At 33.4% G+C, this 13,445-nt stretch overlaps 1 protein-coding gene across 2 annotated transcripts in view; it reads right to left on the reverse strand.

The window, feature by feature from the left end:
* prkcba (protein kinase C, beta a) overlaps window positions 1-13,445 on the reverse strand; it is a 30,420-nt gene that overhangs the window by 7,337 nt on the left and 9,638 nt on the right. For both annotated transcript variants that reach the window (XM_016491827.1, XM_016491826.1), the window contains exons 3-12: window positions 7,872-7,954; window positions 5,935-6,046; window positions 5,270-5,398; window positions 2,812-2,968; window positions 2,578-2,712; window positions 2,398-2,494; window positions 2,153-2,299; window positions 1,143-1,316; window positions 962-1,053; window positions 460-522 (exon numbers count right to left, since the gene is read on the reverse strand). In XM_016491827.1, the coding sequence (XP_016347313.1) occupies window positions 460-522; window positions 962-1,053; window positions 1,143-1,316; window positions 2,153-2,299; window positions 2,398-2,494; window positions 2,578-2,712; window positions 2,812-2,968; window positions 5,270-5,398; window positions 5,935-6,046; window positions 7,872-7,954 (1,189 nt within the window). The remainder of the gene's footprint in view (window positions 1-459; window positions 523-961; window positions 1,054-1,142; window positions 1,317-2,152; window positions 2,300-2,397; window positions 2,495-2,577; window positions 2,713-2,811; window positions 2,969-5,269; window positions 5,399-5,934; window positions 6,047-7,871; window positions 7,955-13,445) is intronic.

Consider the following 13,445-nt stretch of genomic DNA (forward strand, 5'->3'; position numbering starts at 1 on the left):
CACACAGCGCCTTCACGACATGGCGGCGGCAACAACAATACTACAGCGAGAATAAAAGTTATGCCTTCTTTCTTTGCGTGAACATTTGGGCGGTGTTATGCAAATCATCCCACATCGTGACGTAGACATGTGGGGCGGTGTTATAACGAGCCGTTTTAGGTAGGCGTGGTTAACTCTTAACTTTTATAAAGAATATCTCTTTGGATTTGAGACTTTAGTCTTTGCAACTTTACAGATCTTCTTAATGCACCAAGAGCTTGTAACACTCCAAAGAGAAAGGAAAAATTTAAATCACATCATATGACCCCTTTAATAGATTTATTTGTAGAATATTGACAAATATTTTTATTATTATTATTAATGCATAATGCTTTGTGTATTATTATAACAGATTATTAAATACTGCGATTGTTGCATTTAATTTTTATGCTTAGATTCACAAACAAACAATCATTTCACCTGTAAACAATGCCCTTTGATTGAAGAAAGAACAAGCCGATGGCAATTTCTGCAGCATAGAACCTGATGGTAAAAAAAAAAAAAAATTACTGATCTGACTCATGATTAAATCTAAATAATAATTTTGTTGGTTAGCATGGCATAGCATTAATATTTAAAACACATCAATAACCATAATTGATGACTACGAAGTTTGCTTTTATAAAATGGGAAAAATAAAATAATATTTTAAGCTTTTGTAATGTTTCTGAAAGATTTTGTGAAATTAAAAAGAACTGTTTTCTATTTTTATATATTTATAATAATAAAATGTCATTTATTCCTAAGATGGCAAAGCTGAATTTCCAGCAGCCATTAGTCCAGTCTTAAAATAATAATCTAGAATACTATTTTGTGCAATAAATAATTAAATGATAATTGTAACAAATAAAAAAAAACATTATTTCAATCATTTTGTCATTCTTTAACTGTTTTGTGTTTGTTTTTAGTAGTGAATACATACACAGCATGGGGTTCCTTAAATTTTCCCACTTGTTGTATTTGATACATCAAATCTCCACCGTTGATATACTCCATCACAAAGTAAAGACGGTCCTACAAACAACAACACAACTGATCATAGGTTTATAATGTGTTTTTCATATGTATGTGAATCTGCTTAGTACAGAGAGTGTGATGTGTACCATGGTCTGAAAGCACGAGTGGAGCTGGGTGAGGAAGGGTGGTTTGCCAGAGAGAGCGAGAACTCTCTTCTCCACCATAGTGCATTCCACATCATCATCCTGAATGACCACATCCTTCTTCAAGATCTTCACTGCATACAGCTCATCTGAGCCTTTACGCTCGGCGAGCATCACCTGTAGAAAGGCAGCGCAAAGGAGAACATGATTATTCTGATAATGACATGATAATTAAAATAATTTTGTCATTATTTATTCTTTAAATTGAAAAAGAAATGTACTAATTTATTGAGCGATTATGTATAATTGATTTTATGATATTAAAATTACATTATTTAAAGCCTACAAATGGCATTATGTTTTGTTAAATATTTCATATGGATTTAATTTATAAATAAATGACCTGTTAAAAATATCTTTTTCAATTATTTACTGATAAATGTGAGTAATAATGAGTGATTTTTTCAATTTCTGATTATTTAAAAATAACTTTTAGAGGACTTTTAAAAGTTTTTATGAATACTAACCATTTTTAAAGTCTCATATGGTCACCATAGTTGCCTTTATTTAATCAAAAATACAGTAAAACAGTAATATTTTGAAATATTTACAATTTTTGCTATTTTAAAATGTAATTTATTCCTATGATGGTAAAGCTGTATTTTTAGCATCATTACTCCAGTCTTCAGTGTCACATGATCCGTCAGAAATCATTCTAATATGCTGATTTGCTGCATTTTTTCTTATTTATGCAAGATTTCTTATTATCATCGATATTGAAAACAGTTTTGCTGCTTAATATCCTATTTATACATTTTTTAATATTTTTTAATGAATAGAAAGCTCAAAAGAATTTGAAATAGAAATCTTTTGTAACCTAATTTACTTAAAAAAAACTAACTTTTGAACTGCATTTAATCTCAAAACGTAACATGTTAGCTTTGGCAGACCTTACACTAACACTACTGTGTGTGTAAATGAGGATGTGTGCAAGAATGAATGGTGTGTCCAACCTTGCCAAAGCTGCCTTTGCCCAGCACCATGATGAAGTTGAAGTCTGAGAGCTTCATGCGGTCTTGGTTGCCATTGGTATCGTATTTGGAGATGTCATTCTTTGAAGAGCCATCTGTATTCTTAGTGCCAGGGCCAATCTTGGCTCTCTGGAGAGTTTAGAAAATGTCAATAAAAATCAGAAAGGGAAGAAAGATACAAGTAAAAAAAACGTGTGAATACAAATTAAAAGGGACGTGGATTTCACCTCAAATTTCTGCCGCAGTTCTTCATTGCCCTCCTCGCCGTCTGGTGGAACTGGAACGTTGAAATACTCCCCTTCCTCTTGGCCCAGCAACTTAAACCTACAATCCAAACAGATGAAGTGGATGGTCTCAATCCTCGAGCGCTGAGGTCTCCTGTGTAGGAGGTATCTGGTAGTGCTTACCATTCGTCGACACCTTGTTTCTGCAGCTCAGAGATGCCAAAAGACATCGACCCCATGAAGTCATTTCTGCTGGTCAGATCCCAATCCCACACCTCCACTGACAAACGCCTGTCTTTATCTGTATCTCTGAGGTTACTATAGTAACACGAAGATGGAAACAGACATTGAACATGTGAAACAAACATCCATATCCATTCCACACAAATGAATGCACTTGATTTATTTGCCACTCACAAGCTGAAGTGTTCGTCCCAGGTAGGATTGAGGGAGCACTTGATGGTTTTGGTCTTCTGCTTGCTCTCGCTCTTTGGGTCTGGAATTAATTTAAGCTTCACGTATGGATCTGACAGGCCGTTTGGATCCATTGGCACCAAGTTACGAGCTTCCTTGACTATAATATAAAATACAGAAAAATATCATTTGAAAACCAATGGATGAAGTATTATATGTACTTCAACTGTAGTATCTTCACGTGCAATTTGTATTTCAAAGTAGATAAGTGTTTTTTTTTTTGTATTATTTATATACTATTGAAATATTTATTAATATATTGAATTAGCTTTTATTTGTATATTTCAGTTTTAATTTTAAGTTTTATTCATTTTGTTGTGTGCGTTTGTCATTTTTTAGTAGTTTTTGTTGTTTGAAACATTTCTATGTAATGTAATACTATTCTATTTCTATTTCTATTTACTTAACTGAAAAAAACAAAACAAAAAAAAGTTTATAAATAAAACTAACATTACTAAAACTGAAATTTAAAGAAATTGTAGCTAAACAGAAATATTTAAAACCACAAAAACTAATAAAAAGCACATTAAATTACTACAACTTAAAAAGCTTGCCTTGTCAAATAATTGAAATAAAACAAAGTTAAAGGTTTCAAAAATATTTATATTTTATTTCATTTGATTTCAATTACTTCTTTTGGGGGGGGGTTCCTGTTTTTTGGTGTTTGTGCATTGCTAGGTGGATGCTAAGGGTTGTTTCTATGTGGCTGTTGTGGGGGTTACTATAATTGATTAATTCTAAAGAATCTGTAAGTTTGCTATAAATGAACAGCGAAGTGTATGAAACTTCTATCTATATACTCAGGCCTCTAAATGTATCTGTAGAGAGCTGATGGATGGGTGAGCTGGTGTGTGGGTGTGTGTGAATGGGATGTGGGGCAATCGTTGGTGGATTGATCTCATGTTTCCAGAGGATGCAGTTTCTGCCCAAGGCAAAAAGAGCTGAGAAAAACACAGACTCGTTTAGAACACTTTGTTGCCGAGCTGTGTGTTTTTAAATTGAGTGATAGAAGCATTTTTCCTGAAGACAAATTGTATTTTTTTAAATCAAATTTACCACACAAAGACCTAGAAATCCTCTTTAGCTAAGCCCAAAACATGCAAACATCACCATTATTGCAACATTTCCATTCAATACTCTTGTACTGGTTTGCATGCTTAGCTGAAATTTTCAGCTAGAAAAGCAGTTTGCTTTCTGCCCTGCTGATATATTATGTATCCCACAACAGCACTAACACGCACAATGAACACTGATGATATTTGCTTATAACATTACATATTCAAAACTAGCACAGCTGTGGGTTCTTTAGTTTCTGAACAAAGCCCTTCCTCACTTCTCCAGTCAAGTAAATTATTATCAGAGCATTTGTTTGAAAAAGCTACTGACCAATTATTAAAATGATTAAAATGTCACATTAAAATTCAGCGCATTGAGAATTTTTAGAAGTGTATCTCAATAAAACCTTTATCTATCCATGTCGGGACTAAATATCCACACACTGATAGTGTAGCTACACAGTAGTTTCAGGGGTTGTAAAATGTTTTGTCAATTAACCAATCCTGTTATTTATGTAGTACCATCTAAATGAACTGAACTGAATCAAGACCAATTATTTAATATTAATACCTAATTCTATTGTTTAAATCGCTCCTCTAAATAAAACCGGATTAAAGCATGCCAACTCTGCTGGAAACAAACCTCAGCTTAGATGGTTTGCAGGTCTAAATTGTTTTTAGCTGGTCCACAAATGAACAAGCTTGCATTTAGCTAGATTAGATGAGACCAGCTGGTTTCTTAGCCTGACGTTCTGACAGTAAAAAGTGACCAAAACTCCTCTAAAACCAGCTCAAAATCGGAAGTCGGTATGCTGTTTTTATGTTTTTGAAAAAGTCTCTTATGCTCAACAAAGATGCATTTATTTGATCAAAAATGCAAGAAAAATGTTTAAAGTGCCTGTCCTATTTTATAATATTTTGATGATAGGGCTAAACTGAACTTTCAGCAGCCATTACCCTCCATTATATCAGTGTCACATGATCCTTCAAAAATCATTCTAATATGCTGATTTGACTATCTTCATAAGCATGTGACATTGATCATTTTTTTTCTGAATGTTTTTTGATCAGTAGAAAGCTCAAAAGAACAGCATTTATTTGAAATAGAAAGCTTTTGTAACATTATAAATATCTTTACTGTCACGATTTACTGTATCATTTTGTGGGTGGTTATTATATGTGGCATGTGGTTACTAGGGTGTTCTGAATGGTTGTTACTGTAGGGTGTTCTGAACCACTAAATTGGCTTAATTTAAGAATTTAAGAGTCATTGAAATATCCCCACTATAATATTTATATATATATATATATATAAATTGTGCGTGTGTGTGTGTGTGGGAACTCACCAGTCACTGTGAGAACATTATTTGTGATACTAGCACTGATATGCAGCCGTCCTCTCCTCTCTGTGTGGTCTGTTCCACACAGGCTGGGAACATTCTCCACGCATCGTTTATGAATATTCATCATACAAGCTGCAGAAAACCACACATAATTAGATTGACAGCATTACACATGCAGGGTTTGTTTCTCACTCACTACTTACTAAGAAATGCCCACACAATCACCGCAGACACCAGGACGCACACCCACAGACACACAAAGATCACACCCACGCTAGCTAACATACAGAACACTAAATAGACAGCTGTATTTACACATGCACTGCACATAAAATGATTTAAACAACTGAACGATTCAAAAACAATTCATGTTTATATATGCCCAATCTGTATATGTTTATAGCAGTGCTATTTTTATTATATATAGAATATTTATACAAGCGTTCAGATTTTTATTGTCTTTTAATTCGATAAAAATACATAATTGTTAATAGATTTATAGTCTCATACAGAACATAACATAAACATTTTGCATTTCATGCATCATTTCCAAATGATCAAACAGATGAGCAGATCAAACAGTCTATTATGCAATGCATGATCATAACCAGCAGATGTCACTGTATGTGGGCTTTCATAGTTCAGTGTGTGCGCAGGTTCAGACTCACTGTCGCATTTCATCCCCTGGTGTATGAGCCCGTACAGTAGAGAACCACAGTGGTCACAGAATGTGGGGCTGGAGTATGTGTGTACCTTGAACCTATGCTTACTTCGAGGGTCCTATGACACAAAACACACACCGTTTCTTATCAAAATAAGAAAGCACCTCAACAGAAGAGTGAAATTACTAAACCTTAGGTTACAACAATAATGCAGAAGCAAACACAGATGCAGTCACAATGCAAGGTATAGCGGAAATATATAGTGCATATAGGTTTGAAATATATAGTAACATTATCAATAGATAAAAATAAAATATTATTAATATTTTTTCCTTCTCTCAAATCTTTATATGAATTGAGAAGTTCATGCCATGGTGTGAATTAATTCCTGTTTCAGTTCTTACTCCCACCTGAACATGTAAAACATCTGAAAGAACAGCTATATCTGCCTAAAATCACTGTTGCTTAAAATAATTTCATTACATACCGATTCATTTAATAGTGAAGGTGACAGTTATAAATACATTGTATCACAGCAAGTGCATTAGAAACAGATGTTACACCTACACCAACACAGTATCACTGAGATACTATAATGGTTTTTATTAATATTTTGAATATTAATATAAATTGATAATTTTTATATTTATATTTTCTATTTGTATTTGAACTTTAGTTAGAGTTTTAGTAATTTTGTTGTCATTTTTATTGGTTCTTGTTTTTATTCATTTTTATTTCAGATTTAGTTTTAGTTATTTTATTATATCAGGTTAGACTAAATGAAAATAAGAAAATTTGCATTGGCAGCTAGCTGAAATAAAATAAGTTTTTAAATATTTTATTTCAGTTAACGTTTATTTTATTTCAAGAAATGAAATGCTTTTATAGTTTTAGACTCGTTGAAAATGGCAGATAAAAAGGCATTGCAATTTCACAATTCATTCCACCTCAAGCACAAATTATATCCATTCAATTTATGAGAACATTTTACTAAGAATTCACATAAATCACCCATTTAATCCTATAGGAAGTTCAGCAAAACTTGAGCGACTGAGCAACAGTAACCAAGGAGGGCGGAGCTTGCGAAAGGTCAGCTGCACCCACATAACCGAAAAAGCAAGCACTGCAACTGATAGCAAGATATACAAGAGGGAATTTAAAAAACAATGAAGAGAATTCTGCAGCACTATATGAAATGTTATGATAAATTCCTACAGCTAGGGGGCGCCAATGTAGAGACCCAAAGAAATAATGTACTGCAAAGATTACTATAAAAATAATGCAGCTATATGAAGAAGCAGAATTTTGACTGTTGCTTTTCCTTTGTTTAAATAAGTGCAAAATGCAAATTTAACAAAAGCAAGTTAGTGGTCTAATTATTCAGCACCTTCTCTGTGTTCTTCAAGCTTCTGTAAAGGAGTCAACAGTGAAAGGGTCAAGAACCAAAGCTTTCCTACACATCTGCATCACACAACGGAGATGCAACAAATATCACTTGTGAAGTACAGTATCATTCACGGAAAACAAACATAATTGGCTGCAATGCAGAAACAAAGCACAACACAGGAAGTGCGCGTGTGCGTCTGCTTTTACACATATAGGGAGGAAGCGCGGTTATAAATAGAGATTAGAGAAGAGAAAACTGATGCCTCTTCCTGTTTGCATGTGAATATATAATGCAAACAAACACAAGAGGAACATGATTAGTGTTAGGCTTCATTAAACAGTACATAATCAGTTACCACTGAATAAATATTTAAACTGCTCACCAAGCAGTGTGCCTACATAAGTGTGAGTGTGTGTGTACTGCTTAGTCACAGGAAGAAGTTTCTTCAACTGAAAAGGAAGTGTATTTCACGATCAGAAAAGATGGCGCAAGAGAAGCCAGAAGGGGGGAGGATGAGGGGAGTTTTCTAGTGTATGTGTTCACAGGCTTTACTTACATCTGATGCGGGGCCCTTGTCGGCCCCGGGGCAGGAGAATGTAACAAACTCATGGCAGCGTTTGTGGACCACGAAACCACACACTGGGGGAGAAAAAAGAGAGAGAACTTCATTAGGACTTTTTTGAACATTTCCATCATTGTGCACAATATTGTACAGAAAGACAGCACAAGCACATTTTTAAGCCAAGTTTGTTAGGCTTTGAAGGTAAAACTATTGAGTAGACATCATGTTCATGTTCAGAATGAAGACAAAAATGTTCTGGTTGTCAAATGTTGATGTAGCAGGTTAATAGTTAGTAAATGTGATGAACTACACTGTTGGTTACTTGTTGCTCCATTAGTGCTGAGTAACCGGTGGCATAATACAATCACATTCAGACATATTTAAGTGCAGCTCAAGGGTCCAAATTCTTCTTGGAGTCACTGTTTATGATATTTAATTTTTTTATATTATATAAAAAATATTTTATTTTTTTATATAAGCTCGAGATGACATTTGTGCATTCTAGCTATTCACATCAATCAGTGTTGTTTCAGTATTTTTATATACTATTATAATATTTCTTAATGTTTTCAAATAACCCTAATTTTTATATTTTCAGTTTTCATATATTTCATAAATATTTTTACTATGGTAGGTTCATCATTTTTGTTTTTGTTTTTTTTGTTTTAATTGTAATAATTTTAATACATCAACTTAGTTATTTTATTTCAGTCTAATTAAGTTTAAACATGCATATATTTATATAAACATGCATGTAAATATTACATTTTAATATTTATATGTACTATAAGTCTAAATATTTATGCATTTTTTATTTCAATTAACTATGAAAGTTAACAGTAACACTGACATGAATCTAAGTAGTTTAAGATGTAAGTTTGTTTTTACTACGTTGTAATTTTTATAAAGTTTTCATTCATTTCTATTTTTTTTTGTTCTTTTTAAAGTTCTAATATTTATATATTTAAATATAAAAATATTTATAATTATATACATTTTTTAAAATTTCAAATCTATTCCAAACTGTAAAAGTAAACAATAACACCGACATGAATCTCAGTAGTTTGACAAGTATGTCACATTTGTTTATTTCTTCACAACACCCTGTAATGTAGGCCTAGGCCTTATTTGCATGTAAGCAAAAATGTAAAACTATCAAGCTGTCAACAAATAAAAGTCGCCATATGTGATTAAACTTCATCATGTACATGTCTTGTTGCTTCAGCTGCATTGTGAACTTGAGCCAAGCATTTTGTCTTCCGGCTTATGTTTGCATAATTGCCCAATTTGCCTGTTACTTGATCATAAACCTCACAACCTAAGGTTATAAAAGAATATGCCTCTGAAAATCTAATACTCTCTAAATCTTATAATAAATCACCAAAACCCCATATTCTCTGGTCAGTCCAAACAGGTTCATATTCGGCACAGTTATTGGTAGGGGTCAAAAAAGGGTGACATTTACACCTTAATCTCTGTATACAATGTTAAACTAGCATTAGGTCAAACTATGAATACATAACACAAGCTAAAAGAGTCCACATTTTGAAATAACCATGGAGTTCATGGAGGCCTAAAAGCACATTTTCTGTGCTGATTTCTGCAGAACATTTTTAAATATGTTAAACAAATCGGAAAACACAATCGGAATAATGCACATAATGATAAATGTACACATTGAATTCACTGCAAATCACTTCAAAATGTCTGTCAAATGAATGTAAATGTATAGGCATCAATAAAGAATTTATATTTATGATATAAACATTTTTACTAAGTTAATAATACTTTAATAGATAATGCTCTTTTTCAAAATATAGCATGGGACAGGATAAAAACAAAAAAAAAATGATTGAGGCTTTTTTTAATCTGCTCTTTTTATAATCGGTCTAACGGTGTGGCAATCAAAGTCTATAATCATAAACCGCTAATGATCATTTGCCAGCTAAGCCCTGATCAGCACTGAATGATGAAAACTGAACACTCCAAAATCCTGGTCTTAACAAGTATTTTTGTCTTATTTGTAAGGTTAAAATATCTAAAAATCCTTGAATCATGATCATTTTACTTGAGAAGCAAAACAGCATAAGATATTTAGCATATCTTTAAAACAAGACTGAGTATTTTCCAATATATTTTACACATAAACTAGTTAAAGATAAGTGAACAAATCTGACAGTGCAGTAAAACAAAATACACTTGTCAACAAGTCTAAAAATCATTTGCAGAGTCACTTCAATTAAATGTGTCTTGTTTTGGACGTTTTTTTTTTTCCTGAAAAACAAGACAAAAAGTCTAATTATTAAGAAGTATGCAGAAAACACAGCTTACAAGGGGTAGTTTTGGAGGTACAAGGAGTCCAGCTTGTAGACATTATTATTTTTTTTTTTGCAGGTGTCAAAGATCAGATTATTTGAATAGATATGATGGCTGACTACTTACCTGTCAAGAACATGCCCAGTCATAATTTACAAAAAAAAAAAAAAAAAAAAAAAAACTTTACAATAAGGATCCATTTGTTATCATTGGTTAACTACATTAGTTAACATGAACGAACGATATAAAATACTTCAAGCATTAATTATTCTTAGTTCATTTTAACAATATTAAAATCAAAAGTTGAATCTGTCTATATTATTTAATAGACTTCAGCTTGTATTTTTATTAACTAACATTAACTAACAAAGATTAATAATACAAACTGTAACAAATGTATTGTGCATAGTTAGTGAGTTAGTTATTGCTCATAGTGTTGTTGTATATATATATCTTGCTTATGTTAATTAAGCATACTTTTCAGCAAAATGAATTGTAAATGTTACTGACAAATAAAACTGGCCTGACAACCATAAAGAAAGAAGCAACAATCAGAAAAACACACACAAAACATCACAGAACTTCAGACTTTAATCACTGGGAACTAGCATTTATTATTAACCAGACTATTAAATATGTATTGTTTGACTAATTATTTATGAGGTTGATAACCCAAAGGCAACTGTTGCGATCTGTGATTTAGCCGCAAGCCTGTTTCACAAAAATGCTATTTCTGTCCATTTCGCACACACATGTAGTGTACATTTTAGCCTTCTGAATACCTGGGTGAACTTGACAGGCCAGGTAAACATCAATACGGGGTAGAGGTGAGGGAAGGAACCACAGTCTGGTATGCACTCACATTCCAGCCACAGGAATGCATGCATAGTTACATAAAGGAGGCGGCAGGGACGGTTGAGTCACAGTGGTCAGACTGAAGCTAAAGGATCTCCACTTCACATGTAAACAGCCTATTCTACTCGGCACACACTTCCCCTTTTCTAGAGAAGCATTCCAGGACATTCCCTCTTTAATCTGTCAGTTGTTGCCTAGCAACAAGACCTAAGTGTCAAGTTTATCGTCTCCCTTAGTTTAACTCTTGACAATATCACAATTACACACATGTAGAGGAGAGTGGGGTAAGATGTGTGACTTCCTTAATCTAGCAAACTGTATACAATTTTTGCCATGTGATTATATACACTGCCATTGGTAAGATCTTTTTAATGTATTTGAAATAAGTATCTTATGCTCACCAAGGCTGGATTTATTTGATAAAAATACAGTAAAAACAGTAATATTTTGAAATATTATTAATAACTTCTCTATTTCATTACATTTTAATGTGTAATTTATAAAGGTCGACCGATAGTGGATTTTGCCGATACCGATAGCTAGGTTGGACCACACTGGCCGATACCGATTAATTAACCGATTGTTTTAAAATTGATACTGAACAAAAACTAAAATAGTGCTTTATTAACAAAAACAGTACTGAACCATACTAGTAGTAGTAGTAAAAATAATAATAATAGTAATAGTAAATGTTGAAATTAACACCCTCTAACAAGGAACAATACTTACACAGCTTTCATTAATCTTAATGCTACAAATGGACTCTTATTTTAAAGTGTTGCCACTTAATTTCAACTGTCATGCTTAAAGATGCACATCTTTAAATATATACACAAAGGCTATAGCATTAAAATTATATGGATATTGTATACTTTCACACTTTAACTGCTTCTATTCTTGAACACTTGATTATCTAATCATCAAAATAAAAGCGCAGCGCTGAGTCTAGGAGAACTCACCGGTATCACACACACTCCGGACGCGTCGCGTTCAACTCGAGCAGCGGTCTAAAACAGTTTATTTAATCACCAAACGGACTAATATAATGTAATTTAATGGAAAACTATGTGAATGGCGCTCTGTGGCGCGGCAGGATTTTCTGTCGGTTGCATTTAAATCCGTGTCTGAAGTTTCCCGCTCCGTTCAGCGTGTACGTGTCTAAACAAATAGCACGTGCTGTCAGTGATTTCAACCACTAGAGGCAGCTCTCACACTGTGTAATGACAGCAGACCCTTCTATAACTCTCATCGGCATAAGAGACAAACTCACTCTCAGTGTCTTTTAAAGGTTTTATTCTTTGCAAAGAAGGTCAAACACCATACAGGATACAAGTCGCTGCAGAGTGTGACAAGGAAGGGAGGGCAAAGCCTCCCCTTTATATCTCTTTTCCAAGTCAAGGTTACAAACTCTTTTAACAGCTGTATTTTCCATACATGGTAATAAAGTCAAAAACACACTTACTATATTTACTATATCAAGTTTGTTCCCCCTTGTTTTTAGGGTCTAGATGACCCCCTAGGTCACGAGTCTCCCAGTTCTCCCAGTTGCAGCCCATTATGGGATTTTCTTGTCACCCATGTCTTATGTCGAGCCCTAAACCCGTCTCTTCTCGTGACTACACAACAGTTCTAAGTAAACACATGCACTATATAATTTTCCCATAAGCACGCAAGAAAATGCAAAGGTCAATGGAAACGAATTTTTCCACCACAATTCCCCCTTTTTATCATCCATTGATAACTAATAAAACAAAAATTCATTACCATGTATATACTCTTACTAAGATTAAATGTAATAAACTCAGAATAATAATAAAGCAAATTTAAGCTTTCACATCACATTTATACCCTTCATCTCTGATTTTTGTATAAATGATCACTCTCTTAAATTCGTGAAAGAAGTCAGAAAAAATATGCTACGGCTTTTTATGTGGGGACAGACCCTTAATTTTAGCAAGCAAAAGGTATAGACCAATTACTGGTTTGTAAACATTCAGGATGCGCGCGCATCATGGTTGCAGAAAACCCGGGAGAGATAGCCTTTACAGCTAGAGAATTTCACGGATACGGTACAACATAGTTAGGTTTAAAAAGATTATAAATTATATTGATTAGATGTCATTTTCAAAATGTTCTACGCATATTACAAGAGCTTGTCACCCAGCGATAAGCACTGTTATTCAACGAAATTGACGTTAGAGAATGGGATAGTCTTACAGATCCGAAACAGGGATGATGTTTTTTGTAGGCGGAGCCTATCTGGAGGCAGAAAATGATGAATGTTTTCAAGCGGCAGTCTATGGAGCCATGGAATAAAAGAATAAAAAAAAGGTAAATTTGATTTTATATTTCAAAATTATGACTTTATTCTCGCAATTCCGAGATTATATCTCACAA

The sequence above is a fragment of the Sinocyclocheilus anshuiensis genome, unplaced genomic scaffold, assembly GCF_001515605.1.
Source record: "Sinocyclocheilus anshuiensis isolate Anshui unplaced genomic scaffold, SAMN03320099.WGS_v1.1 scaffold50, whole genome shotgun sequence".
Lineage (NCBI taxonomy): Eukaryota > Metazoa > Chordata > Actinopteri > Cypriniformes > Cyprinidae > Sinocyclocheilus > Sinocyclocheilus anshuiensis.